Here is a 27792-nt window from a genome sequence, read left to right as displayed (position 1 = left end):
ACTGAGATGGACTTGCGTGCATGCGTGTGCTCGTTGCAGAGGAATAAACCATCGAGTAACAAGGGACAAAGAAAAGCATGCTAAAAGGAGGAATCTAGATCATGAATCCTGTCGTGCCTTAAAACGCCTTCTTCTTGTAGCTTGTTTTTTCACAGTCCGTTATTTCTTCCTAGTTTTCTTTTGCCATATACTATCATGTAAAAATCTTGAACTGTAGTAACTTTTTATGCCCGTTGAATTCAGGATAGCGTAGAGGCCTTTGCAGACAATGGCAAAGCACAGGTTTATCACTATTTTATAGATTGCTCCTGCCATCCCTTCATGCATTATCATTACGATGAGCATAACAACGCAGATCAGTCCCAACAGCATGCGTGTTTAAATTCACGATAGTAGTTGACAAGGCAGGAAAACTTTATCATGGAGCATCAAATCCGTAGCTATCTAACGCTTAGATCAGCAAACTTTGTCCGCCGCTGTTCATTAGTATCCTAAGATCAGATATGTCCACAGTGCGGGCTCACTGTGAAACCAGTACAGTCGCTCTACCAACGAGTTACGAAAAGGCGACATCTATTAGGCTGCTTCGATGCCATATTATTCTCAACTTGATGCTCATGCAGCGGGAAATCATGTTTAAAAATTCAGAAGCTACAAAAACTGCAAAACCTTAACCGACCTTCATAACCGGCGTTACTTTGTGTGTGTGTGTGTGTGTGTGTGTGTGTGTGTGTGTGTGTGTGTGTGTGTGTGTGTGTGTGTGTGTGTGTGTGTGTGTGTGTGTGTGTGTGTGTGTGTGTGTGTGTGTGTGTGTGTGTGTGTGTGTGTGTGTGTGTGTGTGTGTGTGTGTGTGTGTGTGTGTGTGTGTGTGTGTGTGTGTGTGTGTGTGTGTGTGTGTGTGTGTGTGTGTGTGTGTGTGTGTGTGTGTGTGTGTGTGTGTGTGTGTGTGTGTGTGTGTGTGTAACTACGGAAGAAGAGACAATGACCGAAAAGAGCGCTGACCTCAACTAAAATTTTATCAGCGCAATTGCTGGAAATATGTACTCATGGCAGAAGCGAGCTCATCACAGCACAATCGCGCAACCTATTGCGTCACAGCCAGATAATCATCATCTTATTATAGGGGTACAACACCACACCACAGCGCAACCTCACAATCTATTGTGTCAAAGCCAGATACTCGATTTCATTCTTAGTGAGAGCAACCGAATGTATGCTGATACATAAATCACCCAGCATTTGCATTTCAATCGCTTTAATAATACCCGTGTTAGCTGATGCATTGTGAAGTTCATGATAAGTTCAGGATATTGGGACAGAGCTGCTCTATCGCTGGTGAGCGTCTTGAGTGCAGTGTCCAACGGGCAGCGGATGATGCGGATTACATTTACTGCCGAGTGCTTTTATCGGGGCCTGCGGAGACGATGTGCTGTGCAAGAACACCGTAGCAACAAACGCTTGCGCGGTGACCCATGTTTTCCAGATAATAAACAAGGATAAATATTAGGAATACAGTGCTCGCTGGACTTTTATTCATCAGTATTCCTACAGCCTGATTTCCTTGATTGATTGATTTGTTGGGTTTAACGTCCCAAAACCACCATATGATTATGAGAGACGCCGTAGTGGAGGGCTCCGGAAAATTTGACCACCTGGGGTTCTTTAACGTGCACCCAAATCTGAGTACACGGGCCTACAACATTTCCGCCTCCATAGGAAACGCAGCCGCCACAGCCGGGATTCGAACCCGCGACCTGCGGGTCAGCAGCCGAGTACCTAGACCACCGTGGCGGGGCTACAGCCCGGTTTCCTTCATGAGCACGCAGTGCCTACTATATTCGTGTTATCGGGGACCAGATCGCCAAAGTATCTATGACGCTACAAGTTGCATGTCTGCATTCGAACACGTAGTGGTAATTTATTGAAGCATAATGCAAAGAAAAACATAACGCAAGTAATGTCCGCGGACTTTTTTGGTTATTAGCATTGAGTGCAGTGTAATAAATTTGAGTTATTGTGACCATTCAATAAAACTGAAATGTCATTTTGATTCATTGATTTATAAATATTATGAACAAAAAGCCTAAGCAAGGTGAACAAAATACATAACAATAATAAAAAAAAAGTTGCAAAGTGTTTTTTACAAAATGTTCTTGGTTGTAAGACGGGGGGATAAAAAAAGGCTATTTAACAACTTGGTCATGATAAAATTCTAAGGAAGTAATAAAAAGAACAACAGTATCTGTACAAATAGTCACGGGCGTTCGGGGAATTCTTCTGTTAGTTTATTTAAATCAGCTATAGTTTGTGGGGAATAGGAGTAGCGAGAAGGGTCAGTCTTTGCGAAGATTGGCGTTAGGAAATGAAGATAGTGGTGCCGAGGTGGGTCTGCTCAACAAACGGAAAACCTACGCTGCGGTGTCCAAGGATAGCCTGTGGTTTACTATGTCGGAATAAAAAAAATCTGGACGACGTTTTTTTTTTCTGAGTTTGTAATAATTTAATACCATTTGCACTTTGTGCAGTGTGGAAGCTGGTTGACTGAAATTTACTGTAAACAAATCGTACGACTTTTTTTCAATTTTTTCTAGGTTTTGAATGTTAATTTTTGAGTGGGGACCCCAAACTCTGGATGCGTACTCAAGTTTTGGCCTAATTAAAGAAAAGTATGACAGGAGTTTGACTCTAAGTGGGGCAGTCTTGAGCTTGGGGCGGAGAAGGCATAATTTCCGGAAAACGGCAGGAAAAAATGTTACTTATATTCCAGGATAAGGTACTCGTTAATGTTAGACCAAAGTATTTATAGAAGGCTACTTTAAGCAAAAATGCTTCAAGTAAATTGTATGTGTCGTCTAAGGGGAATTTTTTGTGCGTTAGAGGGAGATACACACACTTATTTGCATTAAAAAGCATTCCCCAATGTTCGCATCATTTTGAGACGTTGCCCAAGTTAATATTAGGGTCGCATTGGTCACTAACGCAGGTATACCTTCTCTAAAGAAAACACGATCGTCCGTAAATTGGCGGATTTGTACAGGGGTGCTAATAACATTGACAATGGCATTTATGTCGACCAAAAACAGGAGGGGGCTGAGTACACTCCCCTGCGGAACGCCAGAAGTCACCGGAAGGCAGCCGGACAATTTTCCTCCCACCTGAACATATTGGTTGCAGTTGTGGAGATAGGCTGGGATCCAGGAAGCTTTACAATTAGTTTATCGTGTGTAACTGTGTCGAATGCTTTACTATAATCTAAGAATATTATATCAGTTCAGCCATTAGTATCAAGAGAAACTGCAAAAGTGTGATTGATACTAACTAATTCGGGGTAAGTAGAAAAATTGTTCTCGAAACCCATGTTGATGATTTGTTAAAACGGAGTATCCTTCCAAGAATTCATTTAGTTTGTGGGCTATTTATTATGCGCTTAATAAGCTTACAACCTGATGATGTTAAATATATTAGTAATTTTGTACTACAAGAAGGTCACCTTTTTTTTTAATATAGGAACAATCCATGCCGACTATCAGTCGTCTGGCGATGCCACTCAAACAAATAGACACGAAGAATGACGACTATGTATTTCGCAATGGACTCTGTAAAGCGACGCAAAAATATGTTAGGGATATTGTCGCGTCCGCCAGAACTTTTAGTCTTCGAGTTCAATAACAAAGCAACGACACCAGAATAAGGAATGTCACAATTTTGGCTTTACTAGGTGCCATTTTTTTCTGTTAAAACTGAAGAACACAAGTGTTGTGCATGCTAAACAACCTTCGTATGTGTGAAGCAAATAAGCAATGCTGCAGGTATGACAGGTATACGCTGTTGGTTACTTTAGTTCATCTACGGCGGATGAGATGAACTCCAAATAAAAGTTCGAATAATAAGTTTCCTTGTAAAACCGAAGCAAAGTGAATGGTAGTATACTTAAACATAAGTATCTAGTCATGCGTCCGTATTAAGTCAGCTGGCGTCGGCTTGAAGCGCCTTCGTGGAGGACTCACCGGTGATTGCCTTAACTCGAGTCCTTAGCGATCACGGGCCTATGAAAAGTAATTTGGGATCAAAGTTTGTACTAGCGCAGACGAAATGAAGTCACTTGTTTGCCAGCTATTGCATCACGTCCGCTTTATTTTTTGTTCCGCCAGAAGTGTTCCCTTCTCACAGAGATGGTGCTAAGCCTCATGAGCAGCTGATCAGACGCCATTTTTTGAACGTGGGGGCTTCTACAGAGCCTTCCCTACCAGTTGCATCTACCTTTCTTCTGCTGTAAAACTAACAATGCCCCTATTCACATGAACATTGCTACATCCGGAACATTTAGAGCGTCTCATTTTCCCCTGCAGGTAAATGTTTAGCTGATAAAAATCTGCTTACGAAACCATATTTTATCACAATTTTCAACACCAGACATTGCAGTTCGAAAAACATTATATTATCTGCTCATATCTCATATCATTATAGTATCTGCTCAAATTATATTATCTGCTCATTAGTACTTTTTGTGTTTTAATCACCAAAAATGTTTCCGCATGCAAAATAAAAAAAACACCGAAATAAAGAGATAAACAAATCGATGCTTCAAAGACCTCTTAATGCATGCCAATATTATAATTCAGCCATATTAATCACTGCATTACTTACTATGCATTCCAGTAATGTGTGCCTATAGAACTTCACGGACATATAGTCCCACCCAGTCGCCTGCATTGGTTGTGAGCCATCGTCAGAGCAGGACAACAGAACCCAGTGCTCACCTTGTGGTAATCCCGCACTTCTTGGAGCATGTTCTCGAACGTCCTGGCAGGCAAGTCGCACTTGTGCAGAGAGCCCCAGTGGCCAGCGGGTACGTTGATCAGCCAGTGGGCCTTGCCGTTGTCCTCGCGGCAGCACAGGGGTTCGGGGCAGTCGGCTCGGCTGCCCTCCGCGTATCGCATGTCCACGTGCGTGTCAGTAACGTGCAGAAAGCGCAGCTTCAGAGCATCCCGCTGTTCGAGAAGAGCAAAACACTCAACCTAAAAATTTCTAGTTCAAGCTCTTAGTGAACACTCCCGTATTTTGATTACTAGTACTAGTGCATTGCTACAAAGAAGGTAGGCTTCGTGACGACACGCTCCTTCGGTTCAGCAGCCTTCGTAAACTGCATGAGCAGATGTTCTCCGTTAACGGATCAGTCTTTCTTCGGTGTTCCAACTTGACGTCAAAAACCACTTAAATAAACGTCTGAAAACTCCTTAACTTATAACGTAACGTTCATCTTCAGATCACGATGCTCCTTTGTAGGACTTATTGGTACCAAAGCTCACATGCGGTTCTGCTTGTATGTTACGCACGCGTTCTGTGCACACACCACAAAAACTGGACGCAGGATGACGGCTATAAGACGTAGCTGCTGTGATGCCTGTCCGTGAGTCCCGTATCCCATGCACCATTTTCTCGCTGTTCACAGCAGAATCTGCCACATCGGTTATAAAGACAGCTTTTTGGAGATGACCCCGGAAGCGATTCTTACCTGCTATACTTTGTAAATGGCTGTCGACTGCTGTGTGCACGTTTGACTTAGAAATTCGCGAGCACCAGAATACTGCACCTGGGGTGTCGGAGGCACGGGATTAGGCTTCCTCGTCTTGGGTAGTGTGATGGTCCAGTTGGGCGCCCCTTTGTCCCCACAGTCTTGGCCAAGTACTGAGCTGCATACTTCGTGAGCGCTCAGTGTAGTCCTCTTCATGACGTGGAAGAACTCGTCCTGCGTTAGCAAATTTTCATTGTGTATCGCGTAAGATTCGTTTACTATAGAAATTGGCAGTGCAGGCTGAACAAACAACTAAATATTAGGTGTAAAAAACCACAGCATATCCACGCAGTGAGTGATGACGAGTCGGGCGAAGCGTCAGTTAGCCCGTCTGTGCTCCCGTCTATCCGCTCATTTTTGCTTCCATCCGTCCACGCGACCTCCATGCGTCTGTCTATGCGTCCATCCGTCTGCCCGTGCGTTCGTGCGTCCGTCCATCTATCTGTGCGTCCGCCTATCTGTCCGTCTACCTTCTAGTCTGTCTGTCCACCCATTCGTGTGTCCATTTAAGGAACACTCCAAGTACCGCCATCTCGCATCTCGCATTCCCTGTGGCACATATTCGCTCCGCGCGTCCATCCACCCATCCGTCCATCTGCTAGTCTGTCGGTCCGTCCGCCCTTGCGTCTGTCCATGCGTCCATCTAGTGAACACTCCAAGTACCACCGTCTTCCACCTAACATCCCCTGTGGCATATACCGGCTCTAGAGCGGGTATGTGCCACCGGTGGCTACATACACCAACGGAGGACAGACAGACCCATACCCTAAGGAGTTTCGCCCCTAAAAGGTTAGTGTTAATATTTGCAGTGACCTACCCATCAAACAATGGCGGTATGCACAAGAAAAAATTAGGTACAGAGGGGTTCTCAGTTAAAGGCAACTGGCCGGCTGCGGCAACTTTAGTTTTGCGCAGGAGCAGTGAGCGCTCGTTTGTCGTCCGCTACAGTTGCGCTCGTGCTTCAACTCAACGCAAAGCGTGGCCGAAGTCGCAAAATTTTGAAAATGGTTCCTTTCTCCCAAGATAGAAAGAAAATGATGGGAATGATCTATAATCGAATAAATGTCACCTGACACATCAGAAGGATTGCCGTATTTCATTCGCGTTAGACAAAGAATTGCCAGCTTCGAGAAAGCTTTTTGGGGGCGCCAGTTAAAGGCGCTTGTAAGTTTATTGTGTAGCTTACGCACTGATGCAGATTCGAGTTGCTGCAGTGCGCATCGAGTTGTGCACTGCAGCAACTCGAACCTGCATCAGTGCACATTAAATACGCGCTCCACAAGTAAACGTATATTTTAATATAGCTATGCTGAAAAACGACATCCGTAAAGTAGTCATGCTTCTTACCCCGCCAAAAATATCAGAGAGGTAGTATTTCACATAATCTAATCTCCTTTCACCTTTGCAACAGCTTGCCATCTTAGCGGGCAATGTAGCCTGAAGACCATTTTAATGCGCGGGATGGCTTGCTTCCTTCGCGGTTATCTGGAGTGTGGCCGCAACTGTAGCAGAAGACAAAATAGCGCTGCTCACAGCGCTCACTGCTCCTGCGCGAAGCGAGTGGCCACAGCCAGCTGGCGGTGGCGCCGAGCAGACGACATGCGCACCAGTGTTTCCTTTAACAGTGGACCCCTCTGTGCATCAAAAGCATTGTGATAGAAGATACGATAAACATGAATGGTGTATCAAATCACCGCCATTCAACAAAGCTACAAAGCCTAAGCACGTCAAAGAAGGCTTAGGTTGTCATAAAATTATTGCAGTGCCTTCACTTGCGCTAATTAATACCAGTATACATACAGATCCAGAAACAAATGCAAATGGCTTTTTGGGGTGCTAAGGCATGCATAAGCGTAACCCTTCGAGACGAAGTTGGTGGAGGGTATAATCAAGGTAGCCGATGCGAGGCGTTGTCCCACGTCAACGAATGCAAATGGCTACGAGTGCACTCTTGTTTTCTCTTTCAGCTTTTCAGAGAAACATGTGTGTAACAAACTCACCAGGGAAGTGTTCAGTTCTGTTCATTGCGGATGAATTAGGTTTACCAAATCAACACGAAGCAGAGCATATATTGCTTAAGACAGCATATATATCGGCAGTTCACGTCCTTCAATGATTACAAATCGGTGAATATTTTGTAGGCTTCGTGCTTCTTGCTGTGTCACTTAGGCATTGTTCTTCATAGTAAATGTAACAAGCCAAACACTTCTCGAGTGAAACAATGCGCACGAACTCAAAGATTGTACCTCACCCTAGGCCGGACACCAAGAACCAATGTCAGAACATTTTTTAAAAGGTTTCCGCGGGCTTATGCAGTGATAAAATACGAGAGGGGAGCGTACCTTGAAGTTGCTGATGAGTCCGTCGCAGACGCGTTCTGAGCCGGCGAGACCAAACAGCTTACATTCATGGTCCAGGTTGTCGGCGATCACGTCCTTGGACAGACCACGACGTATATCTTTGAGCACACTGCCGGCAGCCCAGCTACAGATGCCACAGCTGGGCATGTGGTGGTGGTCCGTAGAGAGACGGGAAGCCCCCTGCGAACACCACAAAATACACAAATGAGCTTGTTGCAGTCAAACGCGTGCGTGTTGTACTTGGTTGTGAGCCGTCGGTGGCCCCTTCAGTCACGAATTGTGATTTGCTGTCAGAAACGTATCAATTTCGCGTGGCATAATGCCAAGGAACTCAGTATTGAATTCTACGTAAGAAAATGAAGGCAAGCGTTATTTCGTGTGAGTTTTTTTTTTTATTGTAAATGTTGTGTACGAAAATAATTAGCAATTTATTCTGCCACGAGTTAGTTTCACCACTTGGATAAAGAGAGTCCAGTATAGGCCCGAAATGCATGCGCATTTTTTGTGTATTTGTTTCGAGCTAATAGAAAATACTTTTCACGTTGGTCCTGGAACGCGTCACGTCGAACAATCGTTGAAACATGGTAGCGCATCTATAAAAGTGATTTTCTGCAGCAATACGCACCACAAAATAGTTAAATGATCGCCAGTTGTCGAGTCAAGAGGCCTGCAAGAATGTGCACACCAAAATTCAAGCCATTTGATGCAACCCATGGTGCATGACGTGCCGTTGAATTCGGCGTGTACATTTGTACATTCCATGACTGAAAGGAGTAGAGGAGGTCTTTGTCTACAGGTTATCAGCTAGTAAGTGTTTAGCAGAGTTGTTTTTGTGGACCTTGTGGTGCTCTCATCGGCATTCCCTGAAATGGGAGGCATAAAGGATGAGCCTCATGAAAGGTTGGAAGAGAAGGAGGCCGCATGATTTACCAAGGAGACAAGGTGTAACGGAAGGTGTTACAAGATTGCCTGCCGAGGTGGAATGCTTCGAGTGCGACCATGCATGGTGCATACGAAGTAGAGCGTAGCCGTGAAAGTGAAACACGTTTTGCGCGTGTAAGCTGGTGCAATTGACCACGGCCGCACTGTAACGATGCTTAGCGTTCCAACATGCTGCGGCAGCAATGCATGGAACTTACATTTTCACATGTTTAAGGAGTATGGCGCAGGCGAAATACAAGACATGCGTTCACATTGCAGCTCCCTTCATTCACCTGCTATCCTGTTCGAGCTCAACACAATGTTGACAGCGCTGGTCGATAGTGCCAATTCCGTTTACGGCGCCATATTACTATTTTGTAGTCCAGACACCGTGGCATAGAGCTTGTAGTCGATTTCCCAAAGTTTCCATTCTATGTATACCTAAATATCTTGCGTCGTATCCAGGGACTTCGGTGCTGACAGCAAATACGTATTCCTGCTACTGCTGTAGCCATGGCAAGACAGCACGGGTGCGTAGCTGTTCAGTGAAGACCTCTGGCTAGGCCAAAGAAACTAGACCTACTTCGTACGGGCTTCTGGCACCATATGAGAGCCCCGCGCGATGGTCTAGTGGATAAGGTGTTCGGCTGCTTACCCGCAGGTCATGGGGTCGAATGCCGGCTGGGACGACTGCATTTTAAATAGAGGCGAAAATGCTGTAGCGTCGGGTGCACTAATTTGAGTGCATGTTAAAGAACCCCAGGTAGTCAAAATTTCCAGAGCCCTCCACTATGGTGTCTCTCATAATCATATAATGGCTTTGGGACGTTAAACCTCACATATCAATCCATCTGGCACCATGTGAGACGCTGAGCAAGCCAGCGTGCAAACAGAACGTGTTGGTGGCTAACAAGATAAGAACATCTATTCAACAATCATCTGGCAAAGAAAGGAGAGTGGTGCTAGTAGCGCTAGTGAGGTTGGTGACACACAAAGCGGCGCCACAGGCTATAAGTAAGAATCTACGTATTAATATGCCTGAAATAGTTGAACGTCGACCAGACGAAATACACTACCTAAACATTTGCATCCTTGAGAGATATACGCAAGAGTCGTTCAAGGGAGGCCGCAACTGTGAGACGTGAGGGCCAAAGTTTTGCAGTGGGGTTATTTATTGCGCTGTGGGAAACGTCAGATGTACAAAAGTGCAATTAATGTCGGAAAAAAGGCATGATCATTTCCCCAGCATTCATTGTGCCTCTAACATAAGGTCTATCTGTCACAAACGAGCGCTCACGAAAGCGCGTGCCTTTTCGGCTGCTGACTTGGCTGGAGGATGTCGCGGCTAGGCTCTGCCTGGACGACACTGCGAGCAGCCTGACGGCCGCCCACAACGCTGATTTTCAATTTTTAAACTGTTATTTTACACCTTGGCCTTCACACAAATGAAGTTTTTCACCACCACCACCAGATCCCAACGGCTACGTGAAATTGAGACGCCGGGCAGACGCGACTAAAGCCGGTGCAAAAAATAAACAAGCATCAAAAGACGCCATGCCCGCGCCTCATCTCCCCCTCGAAAGCGCCGCCGCTACACCAACCAACCTCCTCGAAGCTATCGCCGAGTGGTCTCTAGAAATATCGAAAAGGTAGGGGCGAGAAGGAAGGGGTGAGGTCTTTGCGACCCGTTGCGCAACCACTACCTGGTTGCGCCATGGGTCGCGAAGATTTTGAGAAAGGTTCCACCTCTTCTCCAGCTTTGGCTCTGTGGCGCACCGACGAAACTTCGAGAACACAGGGCGAGCCTACATAACCAGACTGTGGGAGAAGGCGAAGCAGCAGATCAAATGGGAGTTTTCCGCCAGCGTGCGAAACTTGTCCTACGAAGACAAAGCAGGTGATGCAGTGAGTGTGTGTTTTCCACCAGTGGACGAAATCGTGACCTGCAGTGGCAGCGCGTGAGTGGCGGACATGTTTCCAGCGAAGAAGTTTATACATTCAAGTGCGGTCAGATAACGACGTGAGAGCTTTCTAGAAGAGAAACCGTGGACTCAGTGGAACGACAACCGGCGCTGAACTTCGAGCGAGTGTTTCTTTGAACAGAAGCACTCAAGCTTTCTTCCAAGAATTCAAACTGAATACAGTTGAAAATTTTAGTCTATAGATGCCTTGGTCAGCTAATGCACGAGATTGCATCGTAGCAGGTGTTGTTTGCGCCAATTCTTCTGCGTGTACTTGAGTATGTTCATATTGGTGTCATATTGTATTGGATAACTGCCGAGTGTGCTCGTTCAAGTTTTGTTTGGTATGCCTCATGTGAAAATGCCTTATTGGTTTCGTTATCAACTTTTGTTTCTGCCTCGTTTTTTTGGACCACAGTCGTGATTTACTGACGCACCAAAAGGACACAAGGACCAACACTAAATTTCCAAGCTTTTGTGGTGCAGTTCAGGGGTCCGATATGTCAGCCGTTACAATTAGCCCGGCGATTACCACCCTAATTACGGGAGTAGTAACTTTCTCAAAAAACAGTCAGGACGTAATAAAGCGACACATTTTGAAGGCACTGTTCTGTGCGCACTACGTTTCCTATGCACATCTCAGAAGCAAAATGTTTCACGGGAAGCAAAAACAATTCTTTAGTGTACTCGCTGTCCTATAAAAGCTCATTTGTGTTCCTGAATTTGATCTGCGTAAAACTTCGCCGAAATTTGTTGCCACCTTCAAATGTTTAGGTGGCAATATTGGAAGTAAACAGACCCACTAGTGCGGTGGTGGTGTGATGGTGAAACTTTCTCACCCGAAAAGGGGTCCTGAAGGACACTCGGCTAAACGCAAGGTGTAGAGAGCATCTCCCACGTCGGTACAGAGAGTTCGAAGCTCTCCGCCGCCTCGAGGGCCTCCTGGACAGCCCGAAGTTGGTCTGCTAGAGAAGAACTTTTGAACACTTTGGCCCACTGTTTCTTGTTCATGGCACGTCAGTCGATGCACAACCACAGAGCATATAGTTGAAATCTAGACGTTCACGACACTGTTCACACATATGTTGTCCATCGTAGTCTGGGTCGATATACTTCATTCGCCAGGGGCTGAGGAATGAGTTAGTCTTGAGTTAGCGTAACGTGACCGACTGGCTGCGCACTAATTTCTTCTCTGGGAGCGAAAACTCTCGCTGGCTTAGAAAAAGTGCTTCATGATTTCATTTGAAGTGAAAAGCTAATCCCTGCACTCCATGTGTAGTGTAGCAAGGGAAGCCCGAGTGACATGGGCAATGAGTCATCGCGCCACCTCGTGCGTGGTTTCGTTAAGAATCCGCAGTATAGACTCCTAAGCTGTTCATGTGTGCCGGGAACCATACCATTGAGTGATCGGTGATGTTATTTCCGCCTAAAATTCGCAGTGTCTTCTTGTCTATCCCGCCCTTTTCAAAACCTCAAGTGGCTGCTCTATAGTCACTGTATATTGTTGGGGAGCTCGGGTCTGCGGGAGCTAGAGCTATCGCTGCTTCTTAGGCTACGTCCGGCCTCTTGGTGTAACGCGTGAGTTGCGCGTTCGTCCACTTCCATCATTTACTACGACCGGGTCGGCGTGCTTTCCTGGTATGTGCGCTGCGTCCACGACAGCTGTCTGGTTGAGAAATCCTGCGGCATCTGCCGCGAGGGCTCTGGCGCTGGGGAGTCTTTTTCCATGATTATGGACTGGGTGTAGGTTAATGGTTTTAGCATGACTTTAGGTAACTTCTGAACGCTGTTCATTTCCGCTATAATGTTCAGAGCAAGCTTGACAAGAATGTACTCGCCCGCTTTGGTTCTGCATAGACGTGCGAGCTTTGTCGTGAGCTGCGTCTCAATTATTTAGGCAAAGACATTATGCGCTCAGTCGCACTGACAGTTGCGCGAGTTGGTGTGGGTTAATAGTTATGAACTGTGCAAAAAACTTGGGACGCAAAATCACGAGAACAAGAACGGGCGCCCGTTTTTGTGTTCTCGTCATGTTGTGTCCCGTCTTTTTTGCGCCATTCATAATTATGCACTGCTTACTCTAAGAAGAGAGGAGTGGAAGCATAATAGGAGGGCCCAAATGTTGTCTCAAAAGCGCGTCGTTCATGTACTCCGAGCTTTTGCCGTTCTACTTTTTTCTAGTTAAGCATCGCAGCCACGTATTTGATGTGACTGAGAACAAAAATGTGGACAATTCTGATGGCGTTGTCCTCGCCCAGTATTCTGTGCCTATTCATGATGCACCGAAACATTCTCAGCGCGTTCCGAATCTTGAATGTGATACACTCTGAGGCAAATTTACCGAAAAAAGAGTAACGGAGCCCAATAGACGTGCGCGATGAACGGATAGATCGTTGAGGAGCAACCACAGAGGGAAGCGTGCGGCGCGAAACCACTTAGTCTCCACTGGGATGACCCACCCGGGCAATGCAGGCAGCGCGAAAAGCCTTGCCAAGGTGGCCACCCCTCCTTCTCCACAGAACACATGTCCTTCTCTCCCTCTGCTGGCTCAGTCTTTCCCCGTATTTTGCCGGTAGCGGTCGCGTAGCGTCACGCTTAGAGTGCTCGACCACGGCCGCCTGGATTCGATGATCTAAGAATTACGACGTAGTGCTTGTGTGTACGCCTGGATGAGCATGGGCTGCGGCTTTAGCGTTTCGCTGCACCCAGGAAGTCTGGAGCAAGCCTCGACAGGTCACGACGCCACGCTGTATATCTCTGGCTTCAAGATAATCACGACCAACACACGACAGCAACAGTTGGGAAGGCCAATATGGCTGCCGAAAAAATAACAGGCCCGTCGGATACATACTTCAGTCCGACTCAGGGCAGAAAACAGCGCTGGATTCTCAGGCAAGTAGGTTATCATTCTTTATTCTACTCTACTTGTCGCGTGTGGGATACGGATCGCGCTTGCCGGCAACGGGCTCAGTCATGTTATATATCGCACGCTCGAAATACATCGCGAAAGTCAGCTTCGGCGTCTTCAGTTCACCTGTGCTTCAGTCCGCCATTGCCGTCAGCCTCCAGTACGCTTGCTCATCGAGTGCTCACCTGTCTTCGCCACCGCGATGAGCTCCGTGCTGACGATATTGGGCTGAGACGTCGTCGCTGTGTAGGAAGTCGTCGAAAACCCGTTGCGGGTTCTCGTAACGAGCTTGGTCGTAGTATGTCGCGCGCTGTAAGTGCCCCAGCACGGGCTGGCGGGGCTTCCGCTAGCGTCAGAACTCACTGAAAATTGGTCGCCATAACAGTTGGCTTTCCCGCCATTCGGTTGCAAGCAGCTCGGAGCCGTCCGCTAGCCACGGCGGCGGACACGCGTTTGCGCGCTGCACTCGCTCGAGTTTGTGGAAAAGGGCCGCATTACTGTCGATTTCTTCGGCGCTAGCTCCAAACCAGCTCGGCGCTGTTCGTGGCGGCGGCCAAGCGTACGCTCGCTATTCTGTTTGAAGTTCGCTGGCGGCAGACACTCCGCGTTCAGTGCCGTGTTTGGTCTCGCGTTCGTTTGCTAGAGCTGAACGACGTCGCTCGCTTAGGACTCGCCGACTTGTTAGCGGCATGGTTGTTCGCGAAGTTGTGGCTGCGGGCGCCGCTCCTAAGCTGTTGCGCTACGGGGATCGAAATGAGTCTTTGACGGTGTGTGACATCACGGTGAAATTATAAGCATGTAATATCTCACATATGTTCTCATTTCACCTTGCACGTATTTCTTTGTATTCATCCTCTGTCACGTGTGACTCACTATTTTGCATACCTATTGTGCAGCCGTGAGAACACACCGTGCTGAAGACTGTGCGCTGGTGTCTACGATGCCCGTCATCCATCTATTTCGTCAGAGCAGCTTCAGAAGAGCTGTGTGAGATGTGAAGATAAAGTTACTTGTGTGTCATGCTTTAACGCTTGTTTTTGTATTAACGTGCACGTACTTGTCATATGCGTGCATCTTCATCTTCTTTGACGTGTGCCTAACTATTTTTACTATATTATTGTACGTGCTGCCGTGGGAACACAACAGGCAGGAGGCTGCGTGCGCTGGCGTCTGCAATGCCGGTCTTCTATCGCTTCCGTCGGAGGACGTCCCCAAGGAGTGAACAAGATTTGACAACGAGACTAGACTTGTACACTTCACCATGAATTCACTTAAAAGAATGGGGAAACTTCATGTGTATGTAGAAAAATAAAAGATTTCGATGTCTCACTTTTGCCTCTCATTGTTGCCGTGACTGTGAAAGCAGGTGGCTACTACTTTTTCGCGTGTTCTTTTCTGTGGAATTTGTTGCTCACTGTGAGGAAAAACAGGCGAAAAAGTATTAGGCCTGGCAAAAAATAAACAAAAAACAACGTGAACTGGGGACAAAAAGTTCATTCGATTGGACTATTTGAGTGGATGGACCGTTTGTCGGCAAAATGCAACTGTGAGGACTAACAGTTGCCCGGTAGGGTGTAAATGTGGAAACTAACAGTTGCTCTATAAGGCGCAAATGTGAGGACTAAATGTTCGTCCTTTGGGGTGAACTGTGGGTCTAACGGTTACTCACTAAGGTGTATATGTGTGGACTAAATGTTAGTCCCTTGAGGGGACTAACTGTTGGACCCAGTGCCGTTAGTCCTGAAAGAGATTAATGGTTGTGGCAGCCCCATTAGTCCCCATAAGGACGAACCGCACACCCTTTTAACACCCTTTTGCCTTAGAGTGTGCTCTCCAGCATCACCAAGTTGGAGCCATTGCTTTGGATGATGAGTCCAAGGATGCGAATTTTGTCGATCATAGGTATGCAGTCGCGGTCCGAATTATGTATCTCTATGCTTGGAGGGTCGGGCCTGCGCTAGTCTTTTGATGGGAGGCCTCGCCTGGAGGGAATTCGCCGTCGTAAATGCCACTCTATAAGTGACTATATAAAGGTAAAAGAGAAAAGTACCCCCTGTAAGGAGGGGGGGGGGGTTCTTTTTTGAGATGTCATCTTTACGATGACATCTCAACAGGTCGGCACACGGACGGAGTAGTGGTATTAAAAGGGGATCACGCCATATCGATGGAATGAATGATTATAAGTGGGCGAAGCTCTAGAGGAAGAGATCATCGGCAAACCGCAACTCTCCCGTGAAAAGTACATCATCAGAAAGACGTAATGCAGTGCGTATATTATACAAATCAAACTTTATTTTGTCCTTGATCATTTGTTATTTCGTTTCTTCGTTTGTTCTTTTCATTTCTTCGTTGTCATGGCGGATGGATTGCGAGGTCACTTCAATATTACGGCTTTATGGTCCGTGTAATGGAGCTGAAAGGTTCTTGTACTGGCTGCAGTGAGAAGTTTGCAAACACCAAGTCTATGCACCTCCCTCGGATCGTGGTAGGTTGCATATATGGATGAATCGGAATGAGTATTCGGGAAGCATGTGCTGCACAATGCAGTCATTGGCAATGAGGTATTTCCGTTCATGCGTCCGTCCGTCTGTCTGTCCGTCCATCGGTCCGTCCATTCATATGTCTGTCTGTCTTTCTGTCTGTATGCATGTCTGACTCTCTGTTTGTTCATCCTTCCGTCGGTCTCTCTGTCTGTCCGTCTGCCTGTCACTCATACTGGCGCCACCTGCTGAGTGATTCATACAACTAGGTGGTTACGAACCGGTCACGAAAAAACATGCGTGGACAGAGCCATGACTTTAGGGTCTTCGGCCCTAAAATATTCTGACGTGCTACATACAGCTAAGAACAATACTGCGTTATGTTAAGACGCGTAGCACTCGTTCCTAATTATTTATTTATTTATTTATTTACTTATTTATTTATTTATTTATTTCATATATTACATTGTGCTTGGTGCCTCTATGGGCCGAGCCCAGAACCAGCTAGGCTACGGGCTTCTTTGTTTCTTTATTGTCTATATATCTTAAACTACGCTACAGGCGCATTTGTGAAGTGTACATCAGACGTGAACTTTATAACTTCCACTCCTTCCCTCTGTACCTGCACTCTTGGTTTGTCGGGGTGGTGCTACCACCTACGAGCAGAGAAGTACTGCGTTATGAAGCTAACCAGCCGCGACAGAGAACGCTTAGGTAGTATCAGAACTACAATACAGCGCCTCGATGCCAGCGTTCGAGCAGACGCTTGCATGAGGGTGCCCTACCACCGCAGATAGGTAGCGTTGGGTCTGTATATACTGGGCACAGTGGAGCGTGGCTTCCTCTCCAAGTTCCGACAACGTTACTGACTTCACGCTTATGAGTTCAGTGCGGCTAGGGACACGCCGTGGGGAAGCAGAATGTCTTCATGCGTTCGCGGCTCAAACTTAGAACTCTGCATCTAGCGTTTCTTAAGTGGAGCCCATCGCGACATAAGTGACTGGCATACACACACAAAGATGGTCGTACCTTCTCACACCAGTGCGACTTCGCTCGCTAATCTGACGCTGCATGCGCAGCGCATCCACAGGACGGTCGCCGACCCGTAAATTGTGCACCCTTCTCTGAAGCGGGCCGTGATAGCACGAAACGATTCGGTAAAAACCCGTTTGGTTTCGCTTGCACAATTTGATAACCCCTGTAGTTCCTGTAGGGTTTGCGCGATTCTCGGGCGTGTGCTGTGCGGTGTCTCCTGTAAATGTCTCGCGCTCGCGAGTCATTGCTTTTTGTGACGGAGATGTGTCACCTGGAATTAACATGCTTACGTCTACATGTATGGGTACTGTATTCACTAAATACCAGTATACATTATGCATAAACATACAATCAACATTCAACCACTTCTCTGAAGACACGTTTCACTTTCATGTGTTATACCGATTGTGATATCTGAGGGGTCAACTACATTTTTTGTTTTCTGTTTCGTTCTATCATCCGTCATTGTTCTGAACAATATTTTTCCATTGTGCACTAATTAGAGCATATGCACTTAATTTCGGAAAACACCTCAGCCATGTTAAAAGGAAACCAATGTCCGTGTATGTGGAAATGGCTTCTTTAAACTCTCCTACAATGTAGGCCTATTGCAAGAGCAGTTGCAAAGTGCCTATTTGCAACATTTGTTTTCTTCATTTTACGAATTGCCGAAGTCCTACCTACGGGTCTGTAAGGCAACACGAGCACCAACGCACGTTTTGTTCATGCTGTTGGTGAAGGGGATGATGAATTATGCCTGCGCACTTTGCGACAAATCGGTCTTTACTCCTCGCACTGCTGGAATCCTGTATAGGATTTTTTCTTTCTTTTTTACGGCTAAAGTTGTGAGATTACAACAAGAGCTGTTTTGGGTGCTGTAGCTGTCCACCACCGCCACCGCTGGTATCCGTAACCACTATCGCACGGAATAAAAAAAACAAAAAATTAAAATATGTATGCGGCACTTAACGGGATTCCGAGCCTGGTCCTCTGTGTGATAGCCGAGTATTCTGCCGGAGCGACGATGATGCTTAAAGCTTTTTTTGGAACACACCCTATTCGGTGTACGCGACGTCGCATAAATAGCTTTGACAGTTGTAATATATCACAACAAGATACAAAATTTTACTGCTTGGTACAAATGCATCTTTGAAGCAGCGCTAAAAGACGTAGACTAAGCAGGTAGAGGCACACAGGACGAGCGGATGCTCTCAACTGTAAAAAATGTTTAAAAATAACATCCAAGAAAACGAGGAAAACTAAGACAGACGAGGAAAACGCGCCTTGTATGTGCAAAGTTGCCAGCCAGATTCCTCTTGCTTGCCGGAATTCATAAGTGGCGCAAACCAGAAGATCTTCGAATGTGCGTATCGAGGAGCGTAACCAGTTTGCTGAAGAAATCGGATCCTTCTCATCTCGCCTCGCAATGCTGCACGCGTGCACGTGTGGGTTTTCACTCATGTTTGCAGGTACGAAGGTCTTGTCATCACACAAATGCACGGTTGCTCGAGAGGTGACATAAGCTTTTCATATGAAAAGAACGGGCGACACGTTTTTCAATTAATCATCATGGTAACCAACGGAAAAAAGAGCTTGCTTCTCTACTTAGCACGTGTTTTATGAAGTAATACTTATAGTATTGACATGTTTATTTCAAATAAATAATATTAGTTGTGAGTCAGTGCTAGTGCCTCGCCGCGGTGGTCTAGTGGCTAAGGTACTCGGCTGCTGACCCGCAGGTCGCGGGTTCACATCCCGGCTGCGGCGGCTGCATTTCCGATGGAGGCGGAAATGTCGTAGGCCCGTGTGCTCAGATTTGGGTGCACGTTAAAGAACCCCAGGTGGTCAAAATTTCCGGAGTCCTCCACTACGGCGTCTCTCATAATCATATGGTGGTTTTGGGACGTTAAACCCCACAAATCAATCAATCAATCAGTGCTAGTCACGTAAGTTTGTCCCTTCCTAATCTATATGTCTTCTAGCACTGCTTCAAGAATGCGAAGGTGTAATTTAGCCTTGTAGAAGAGTCAAACAACGACCATGCGTCACACAATGCGAATTGCGTAACTCGCATGTTGTTTAAAGCATCCAAACCATTACAAAGGGCTCAGCCACAACTCTTCGTCATCAACCACCACCTCAACGAAGCGCGCGCCACGCCTGTGTCGCTGGTACATTGCTTCTCCTCTGCAGAACAAGTAACGGCGTGTTCGGTGCGTCTCGACTTCACAAAATCTACGTTGATTTTAGGCGTAATGGGTGCCACGTGTTTGTATTTCCAGCAGTTGCCCCCAAGAGAATTCACAAAGGCTCCGGAAAGGCCGCTCCCCCCGCTTTCACTGTGACTAGCAGCGCGCTTCGCACGGGCCCCGTATTTTAAGGTGCGAAGCACTTTACGGGCTCGGTTTTTCGGCGTCTTTTGTGGTCACTGTGGGTTATGTAGTCACGGTCCACCATAAAAAACGAGTATGTGTCACAATGGAGACATCACGCAACTCTCAAACGGGCCGATAGATTATAGGAAGACAGCAGTTAGCCCAAAGCATAGTGTAGCTGTAACACCCTTTATCACACGCCGTATGGAACTGAAGCCGGGCATGTAGAGATAAAGGAGAAGAACAGCAAGAACAAAGAGAAGCACCTTTGGGTGAGCTTCACTGTGCCGCCGTCTTCAGACCTTGTTATTGGGGTGGAAACACCCTTCCCTACGTGCGCGGTTTCAGGGTGTGCACATCTAGTGCGTCATGAGAGAAATCTCTCTCGAAACACGGCGTACTTCACCTCCAACCCGTTTTTTTTTTCGGAGTGGTGAGAATTGTTGATGCCTTAAGCCGAGATTGAAAATGACCATCAGCGTCCACACGAGTGACCCAAAAAAATTTCATGTGATGACGTCACCCAGCGACGTCTTTGTGACGTCAAAGATCAGCGAAAACTTTTTAACTTATCACACGTCCTGCTCATACCACCCAACGGGACATCACGTGATGGCGTCATCACAAGACATCCTTGCTTGTTCATAGTTTGGCCGACCCCGGAGGCGTCTTTAGTTGGGAGCAAAATAGAGCGTTGTCCGTGAGGAAAAATTCGCGGCGGATGCAAATAAAAAAAATAAAAAAAACATTCATTTTAAGTGAGCGTTCGAAATAATGACCCCTCGCGCCGTAGTGCGATGTGTTTAGCCGCTCAGCCACTATGCATGCAGCCTATAACTTATTATCAGCGAGCTATGCATATATATGATTTGGCGTTGGTGGTGGCACGCTCATCTCGAACGTTCTTCAGCGGCTGGTCAGGTGACCGGCAAGGTTGCTTCACCTCACGGGGGAACTTTCCGTGTTCTGTCACGCCACATGCATGGACATAGAAACCGGCGTGCGTCTGCACTCAGGTTTTTGTCGAAGCACGGTTTAGGTGTCTACCGAGAAGCGAAGCCAGGCAAGCGAATGGGGAGGCGATACGAAGACTGTCCGATTAAGCTGTCGCGTTTTCCTATTAGAAGCGAAGCTCAAGCGCCCTTCATATTTTCCAGATTTCTCGCTCACAGTCAATGCCAACAACGCCAAAAGCGTATCTTCGGTGACATGGACATCTAACGGAGCGGTGTTAGAGCGTGTCACTTCAAGCTCTTCTCGACGTACCTGGACGAATTCCCGGAGCTTCGTCGCTACCTTGGTTAGGCTCATCTTAAAGTGCCATTCCCGTGCGTCGTCGTCCTGCCCGTCGAGAACCGGGAGGGAAGCCGCCATCGACACCGCCAGCAGTGGCAACAGCAGCGGCCACATCGTGATCCTCGTGATGTCCTGGGAAAAGACACGGAGTAACATTTTTCTTTTCAGAAAGCGTAGTTCTCAGGACACCTATTTATTGTGGAATGGTTGTTAACTGAGGAACAAAATCACAGAGGGTAAATGTTATAAAAATCATTTCGTTTCCACATATCCAAACACTGGTATGATTTCGAGGGATGCCGTGGCTGTGAGATCCGTAAATTTTCACCACATGTGCTTTCTTTTTTTTTAACGTGCACCTAAATCTGGTCACATCGGTCTCTAACATTTCGTGTTTATATAAATTCTCCCAGAGCGGCCGGAATCCGATTACCTGACCTACGCGTTAGCATTCAAGCACGAAGTTGACTAGACCGCTGCGGTCGTTGAAGGGGCCGTAACTGAGCCACTAGATCAGTTAGCGAATGTCGAACTTATAGTAATAAACTAAACTAAAATTGAACCTCTGTGACTAAAATATAAACACTCGCTGTACAACGACAGCGGTGAGCAGGACCATTCGTTGTCGAGGGTCTGATCCGCTGATCGAATGGGTCGGCTATTTTGTACATGAGTGAGGGTACAGTCGGTACGATCGCTAGTGGTCGCGTGCAGTCCACAGCAGACCATCTCGTTTAGCTCGTCCTGCGTGCAATGTGATTAAAGGAACCGATAACATTCTAAAATGATTTGTTACAATCTGCCGAACACTTACGGCGTTAACAATATTAAGAAAAATTTCTGTATGAACTATGGAGCTCTATTTTATAGCGTAAGAGTGCACAGGATTCTCTGCATTAGAGGCAGGTGGGGTATGAAGTATACTGCAGCAGCCGTTCCTTTTTGATGCCTTAATGAACCGAACACACTAATAACGCAAAGAGTTACGATTGTAGTGAAGAAGGGCCGCAATGCTTTTGTCTGCCCCCCCCCCCCCCGGGGCACGCCTATGTTGGGTCAGATATACCGTCAGAGAATGAGTTTAAGTAAAATATTATTTATGTATTTATTTATTTATTTATTTATTTATTTTATATATGTATGCTAAACTGTGGACTCAACTTCTAATAAAGTTGCCAATAAGTACGAAAGTAAAATAGCGAACAGCAAACGAATTTCGGCAGATGCACACTGGTGGAGCGAACACTGATGAAGCGGTGGATCTCAGGGCGGTGTCCCACCTCCTCCCGCTGCCCTCGCTGCGTGCCGTAGTGTGCAAGACCGCTACTCTTCTACTTGACGACTCCTTTTTCTCTCCTCCTCCCTTTTACGAACCGCCTTTACAATTTCTCCACCATCACAAACATTTCATTTTTATTTATTTATTTTATTTAATTTGGCAATACTGTCAGTTCTCAAGCGAGAGTCCTCACAAAGACGGTAACATAATAAAATAATAAAGTAAGAACAACATCTTTGCAAATTCAGAAATACAGGTTAGATAAAGATCAAACGCTACACCTGTAGAGATAGTCCTCCAAGGTCTGCTCAAATTTCGACAAATCGTTCTCGTCAACAACATTCGCCGGCAATTCATTCCAAATTTCAATTTGTGTTATGAAAAGGGGAGTATTTGAAGCTATCCGTACTAGTCCAATACGCTTGAATGGCCCTGTTGTGGTTTCTTTTTAGGCTCTCTTCCCCTGACGGCAGTAAGTAGACTTCTTTTATAATATTTATTACGCAATTTAGAATTTGAAATAATACTTTCAAACAATTTTCTGCCTGCGCGTTTCTAACAAATGGAGGCCAGAAGAATGGAGCATTTCTGTAACAGATTCCGTCCTTTGGTACTGGGAGCATATAAATCGCACTACGTCCCTTTTAATTTTTTTCTGTTTGTTTCTTTAAATAATATTGATGAGGGCCCCATACCACCGACGCGCACTCAAGAACTGGCCTTATAAAGTTTTATAAGCAGCAAGTTTCGAATCGGCTGTTGCACCTTCTAGTTTGTTTTTTTGTTTTCGTAGGAAACATAGCTTCCCATATGCCTTTGAACAAACATGTGTATGTTCCAAGACAAAATTTTCGTTATCGTTAATCCTAGATATTTAAACTGAGTAGTATTTATAAACACTTGTCTCCGATGGCATATGAAAATGAAAAACAGCTATTTTTTGTTGTAATATTTGTGTATGTCGATTTATAATAATAATTTTCATATTCCAATTTTTTACACAATTTGTTCAACGCCTGTAAAGATCTGTTATTCTTAACTGATCCTCTTTGTTTTTTACAGTAGAATAAAATAAACAGTCATCTGCGAACTGTTCAAGTTGAACACCTGGCTTCATAATACCAGAAATATCATTATATACACCAAAAACAAGAGTGGTCCCAGTACAGATCCCTGCAGGACTGCCGAGAGCACTGACAGTGAATCAGAGACATGTACATTCCTTATTACGTGCTGCTTGAGACTAGTCAAGTATGCCGTAATCCACTTTATAACAGTGGCATTAAGCCCGACTGTTTGCAGCTTGTAAAGTAGTTTGTTATGTGGCACCTTATCGAAGGTTTTGGCAAAATGTATGGCTATTACACGAATCTGTTTCCTGGTATCAATTGCCCTGGAAAAACCGTGAATCGTCTGTATTAGTTGTGTGATAGCGGAAAGGCCCGTTCTGAAACCATGCTGGTGGGGTTAAAGTAAAGAGTCACTTTCTAAGTAACTAATGATATGCTTAGCTATTATGTGTTCTAAAAGTTTACAAGAGATGAATGTTAGAGATATAGGCCGGTTATTATTCACCGTCGTTCAGATCCCTCCCTTAAACACTAGAATGACTACCGCACTGCGCCAGTCTTGTGGCACAGAATGTGTTTTCATTGATTTTTAAATATAAGAGTTAGCTAATGAGATACACATTCAGCATATCTTTGAAGAAACTGGATCGAAATCTCATCTCACTTTTTTGCTTTCTTCGAATCTAAATCTAATAGCAGTGGAAAATCGCCCTCCTAGGTGATTTCGACGTCATTCATTTGGCTACGAGTGGCACATTCCGAACTTATGTCGACGTCAGTATTGTTCGCGGGGAGTACGGACGAAAGAAGTGATTGAAATGATCCACAATATCTTTTTATTGTTTATCGGTAGTTCATTATCTTCTCTTATTTCTTGTACCTCTTCCTTTCTCTCACCGAAGTATCGCCAAAACCTTTGCGGTGACGTTCTAAAAAAGCGGTTAAGCCTGTCACCAAAGAACATTTTTTAGAACTATTCAGTGCTTGCTTGAAAAAGGGGCCGAACGTCAAGGTAACTGGTAGGGAGCAGTTTGACGAGAAGCAGTCACGGCAGTGGTGCCAGAGTCATGCCGAGATGAATTGTTAGCGCACGAGAACCCTTGTGGTGGTAACTGCTCAGGAAAGAAAGTGAGAAAGCGTGTGGGGAAAGTACTTTTGTTCTATATACATTAATTTGACGATCAAGATTTCATCCGGTGAAAGTGGCACTGGGAGCACTTCTACGCGTCCTATTTTTTCTTACGAGATTTCTCGGGTTGATCATCCTTCCGCAGCTATCTTGGATTGCACGGTGTGCCACCTATAGGTTGTGGGCATTGCGAATAGCCAAAGGTCGATTCATCGAGGGCCAAAAATGGCGTTTTTAAAAGGTTTCGTAATTGAAAGAAAGCGCTGGAAAGGTTCCGATTACATGAGAAAAGTGACTTCCACCGAAGGTCAACAGAAATAGTTATCGAGCACTAACAAAACAATCCCGCCATTTCGCAATTGGTTGAGCATACAACATCACAGCAGAAAAAAGCCCTGACAGCTCTATCAGTAGTCGTGAGTTTTTTAAGGTATCTGGCTCACACAGGTCGCATACGTGGTCACGATGCGGATGATGGCAACCTTATTTCGTTGCTAGAAAAAAGAGCAAATGATGTTCCTGAGCTAAGATCATGGCTGAAGCTTCGAGACAATTGGTTAGCTCCATCCGTGCAGAATGAAATATTAGAGTAACAAGCACATATTGTACAACAAGGCATTGTTAAATAAATCTAAACATCCACGTTTTTTTTTTTCAATCATTGCTGATGCAACTACTGACATCGCAGGAACTGGACAATTTCCTTTAAGTGTTCGTACAGCGAAACCAGAATCGTTGTCTGTGGAGGAGTTTTTCATCGATGTGTACAGGCCACCAGACTCTACAGCAGGAACGCTGGCTGCTTATATTAAAGATGTATTGCTCAGTCTGACACTTACCATGTAAGATCTTCGTGGGCACGGTTTTCATGGTGTGGCCAACATGTCTGGCTGCATGCATCATGTGCAGGAAATACTGTGCAATGAACAACCTAAAAGCACCTACATTCACTGCAGTAACCATGCTTTGGATCTCGCTTTCCAGGAAGTGTATCGAAAATGTGACGCAATGAGTGAGGTGCAGTCGATCGTGAAGGATGTGTCAAATGTTATCTTAGAGTCAGCCAAGAGGAAAGGCATATATATGGATATCGTGCTCGAGCTTTGTAATGGGGGATCGAACCAGAAGGTTAAGCGCTTGCTACCACTCTGTACGACTCGCTGGGCAGTCAAGGTAAAGTTGTTGTAGTGTTTCTAGGAAAATTATGAGCGTGTGTATATGACCTTGGAAGAGATTCTAGAAACAACAGGTGCTGTCGCCGACAGCAGGCGAGTGGCTATGATTGATTTTTCTAAGCGCATGAAAAATTTAGGCACACTGTTCTTTCTTTACAATGCGATCAAAATGTTTGGACCGTGTGAGCTGCTGGCAAAGGCTTTACAAAGCCCTCAGTACAGTGCAGGAGGTGCCAAAAAGGATGCACAAATTTTGGAGAAGACCCTGTTAGACCTCCGTACGCAGGGCTCTTTCGATAGTATATTCAAAGAGACCGAATGGCGCGTACAGAGAATGCATACTGAAATGTCGAGCCGGCACCAAGAATGAAGAAACCGCCTCGCCGGTTTGAGGCAACTGGCAAAGCCGCATCTCTGGCCAAGCTTACGTCTGACGAAAAACGTCGGCGCGATTTTTACGCAATATTAGACCGGTTAATCAATGAAGTGCAGAGGAGGTTTACGCAAAGTGGCTTTGACACGCTGGCGAGGCTAGTAGAAATACTCTACACATCAGCAGCAGGAAGTCCGCCATCACGCGCGAGTTTGACAGAGCAATTAGGAGTTCACGCTTCATATTTTGACTTCGACAGGTTTCACGCGCAGCTTCTGATGCTGCCATCTATTGCAGGACAGCTGCAACCATGCAACGTGCACTCCATAGCCAAACAAATTAGCATGAAATCATCCGTTGTACGCGATCTTATGGATCAAGTGGTCAGACTTGTCATCTTGATTTTCAGGGTGCCAGCGTCTCTAGCCAGCTCGGAAAGGTCTTTCAGCGGTCTTCGGCGCCTCAAAACATACCTATAATGTACCATGTCCCATTATGGGCTAACCCAATTCCTTCTTCTTCACAACCATCAGGAGAAACCTGCTGCGCTTGACTTAAATCAAGTGCTGAAGCAGTTTATCTCTAGGATAGCTGAAAGAAGACTGACCTTCGGTAACCTTCAGTTCTGAACATCCACACATTGAGTCTCTCGCATAAACCGACTGAGCTCAAGAATAATTTCAACACCCCATGGGGCAAACACCTCCGTTTGCTTGTTTTGTTCGACTTGCATTTCAAGCGACGAATACAATAACTTGCAACATACGCTGCTTTGTTGTGACTCGCATTGTGTGATAACAGGCCACCAACAATTTAGAGTGTCCGTACCCCTCTCTTCCCTGTCTCCGTCTCACACACACACACACACACCTATTTAGCTATATATATATATATATGGGAAAGAAGTGTATACCTAAGGGCCCGTTTTCCCATGTTTTTACACAATATAAATGAGATGTAACAGCCAATAATGCCAAGGAATATATAAGAAGTTATTAGAACCAATGTAATGTAAATAAGAAGACAGAAAAGTGGGTGAAGAAATAACTTGCCGTGAGCAGGAATTGAACCTACGGCCTCCGAATAACGCGTTCGAGGCTCTACCACTGAGCTATCACGGCGGCTATTTCCCCGGCCACTTTATTGAGTTTATATATGAATTTTAAACGTGGGAGTGTCAGTCAGCGCCACTTGTTGTCATGGCAGCGAGTGTGCTACACTCTTTTATGAGACTGTATGGCGTCACGTAGCACGCGAACGTATTGCGAGCTGGCAGCTGACCAATAGTCCCTCGTATACAACCTAACGGCACCAAGTCTGCCAGTACGAGACCTTCGTTAATGAATAAGGGAAAGAAGTCTGTACCTAAAGGCTCGTTTTTCCGTGTTTGACACAATAATAATGAGATATCACAGACAATAATTCCAAGGAATGTATAGGGGAAGTTATTAGAACCAATGTAATGCAAATAAGAAGAAAGAAAGGTGGGTGAAAAAATAAATTGCGGTGAGCAGGAATCGAACCTACGACATCCGAATAACGCATTCGATGCTCTACCACTGAGCTACCACGGTGGCTATTCAGGAGTGTACTACACTCGCCGCCATGGCTACAGGTGGTGCTGACTGACACTCTCACGTTTGAAATTCACATAAAAACCCAATAAAGCTGCCGTGATAGATCAGTGGTAGAGCATCCAACGCGTTATTCGGAGGTCGTAGATTCGATCCCTGCTCTCTGTAAGTTATTTTTTCACCCACTTTTCTTTCTTCTTATTTACATTAGATTTGTTCCAATAACTTCCCCTATACATCCCTTGGCAATATTATATGTTAGATCTCAATATATATATATA

The 27792-nt window shown here is 45.7% G+C and overlaps 2 protein-coding genes across 2 annotated transcripts in view; both read right to left on the bottom strand.

The window, feature by feature from the left end:
- The window catches only part of LOC119182984 (sphingomyelin phosphodiesterase-like), a 35554-nt gene extending 29819 nt beyond the window's left edge, over window positions 1-5735 (bottom strand). The window contains exons 1-2 of the mRNA XM_075883714.1: window positions 5594-5735; window positions 4761-4991 (exon numbers count right to left, since the gene is read on the bottom strand). Of these exons, the coding sequence (XP_075739829.1) occupies window positions 4761-4991; window positions 5594-5731 (369 nt within the window). The 5' untranslated portion in view covers window positions 5732-5735. The remainder of the gene's footprint in view (window positions 1-4760; window positions 4992-5593) is intronic.
- A 1378-nt stretch (window positions 5736-7113) lies between these two features.
- Window positions 7114-21039, bottom strand: LOC142785289 (uncharacterized). The gene is made up of 3 exons (XM_075883752.1): window positions 20882-21039; window positions 7918-8115; window positions 7114-7209 (listed from the first exon to the last, which is right to left on the bottom strand). Exons 1-3 carry the CDS (start codon window positions 21023-21025, stop codon window positions 7114-7116), a joined length of 438 nt encoding a protein of 145 aa, XP_075739867.1. The 5' UTR covers window positions 21026-21039.
- Window positions 21040-27792: the final 6753 nt, after the last annotated feature.

The sequence above is a fragment of the Rhipicephalus microplus genome, unplaced genomic scaffold (assembly GCF_043290135.1).
Source record: "Rhipicephalus microplus isolate Deutch F79 unplaced genomic scaffold, USDA_Rmic scaffold_20, whole genome shotgun sequence".
NCBI classification, from domain to species: domain Eukaryota; kingdom Metazoa; phylum Arthropoda; class Arachnida; order Ixodida; family Ixodidae; genus Rhipicephalus; species Rhipicephalus microplus.
This window is presented reverse-complemented; position numbering and strand designations above follow the sequence as displayed.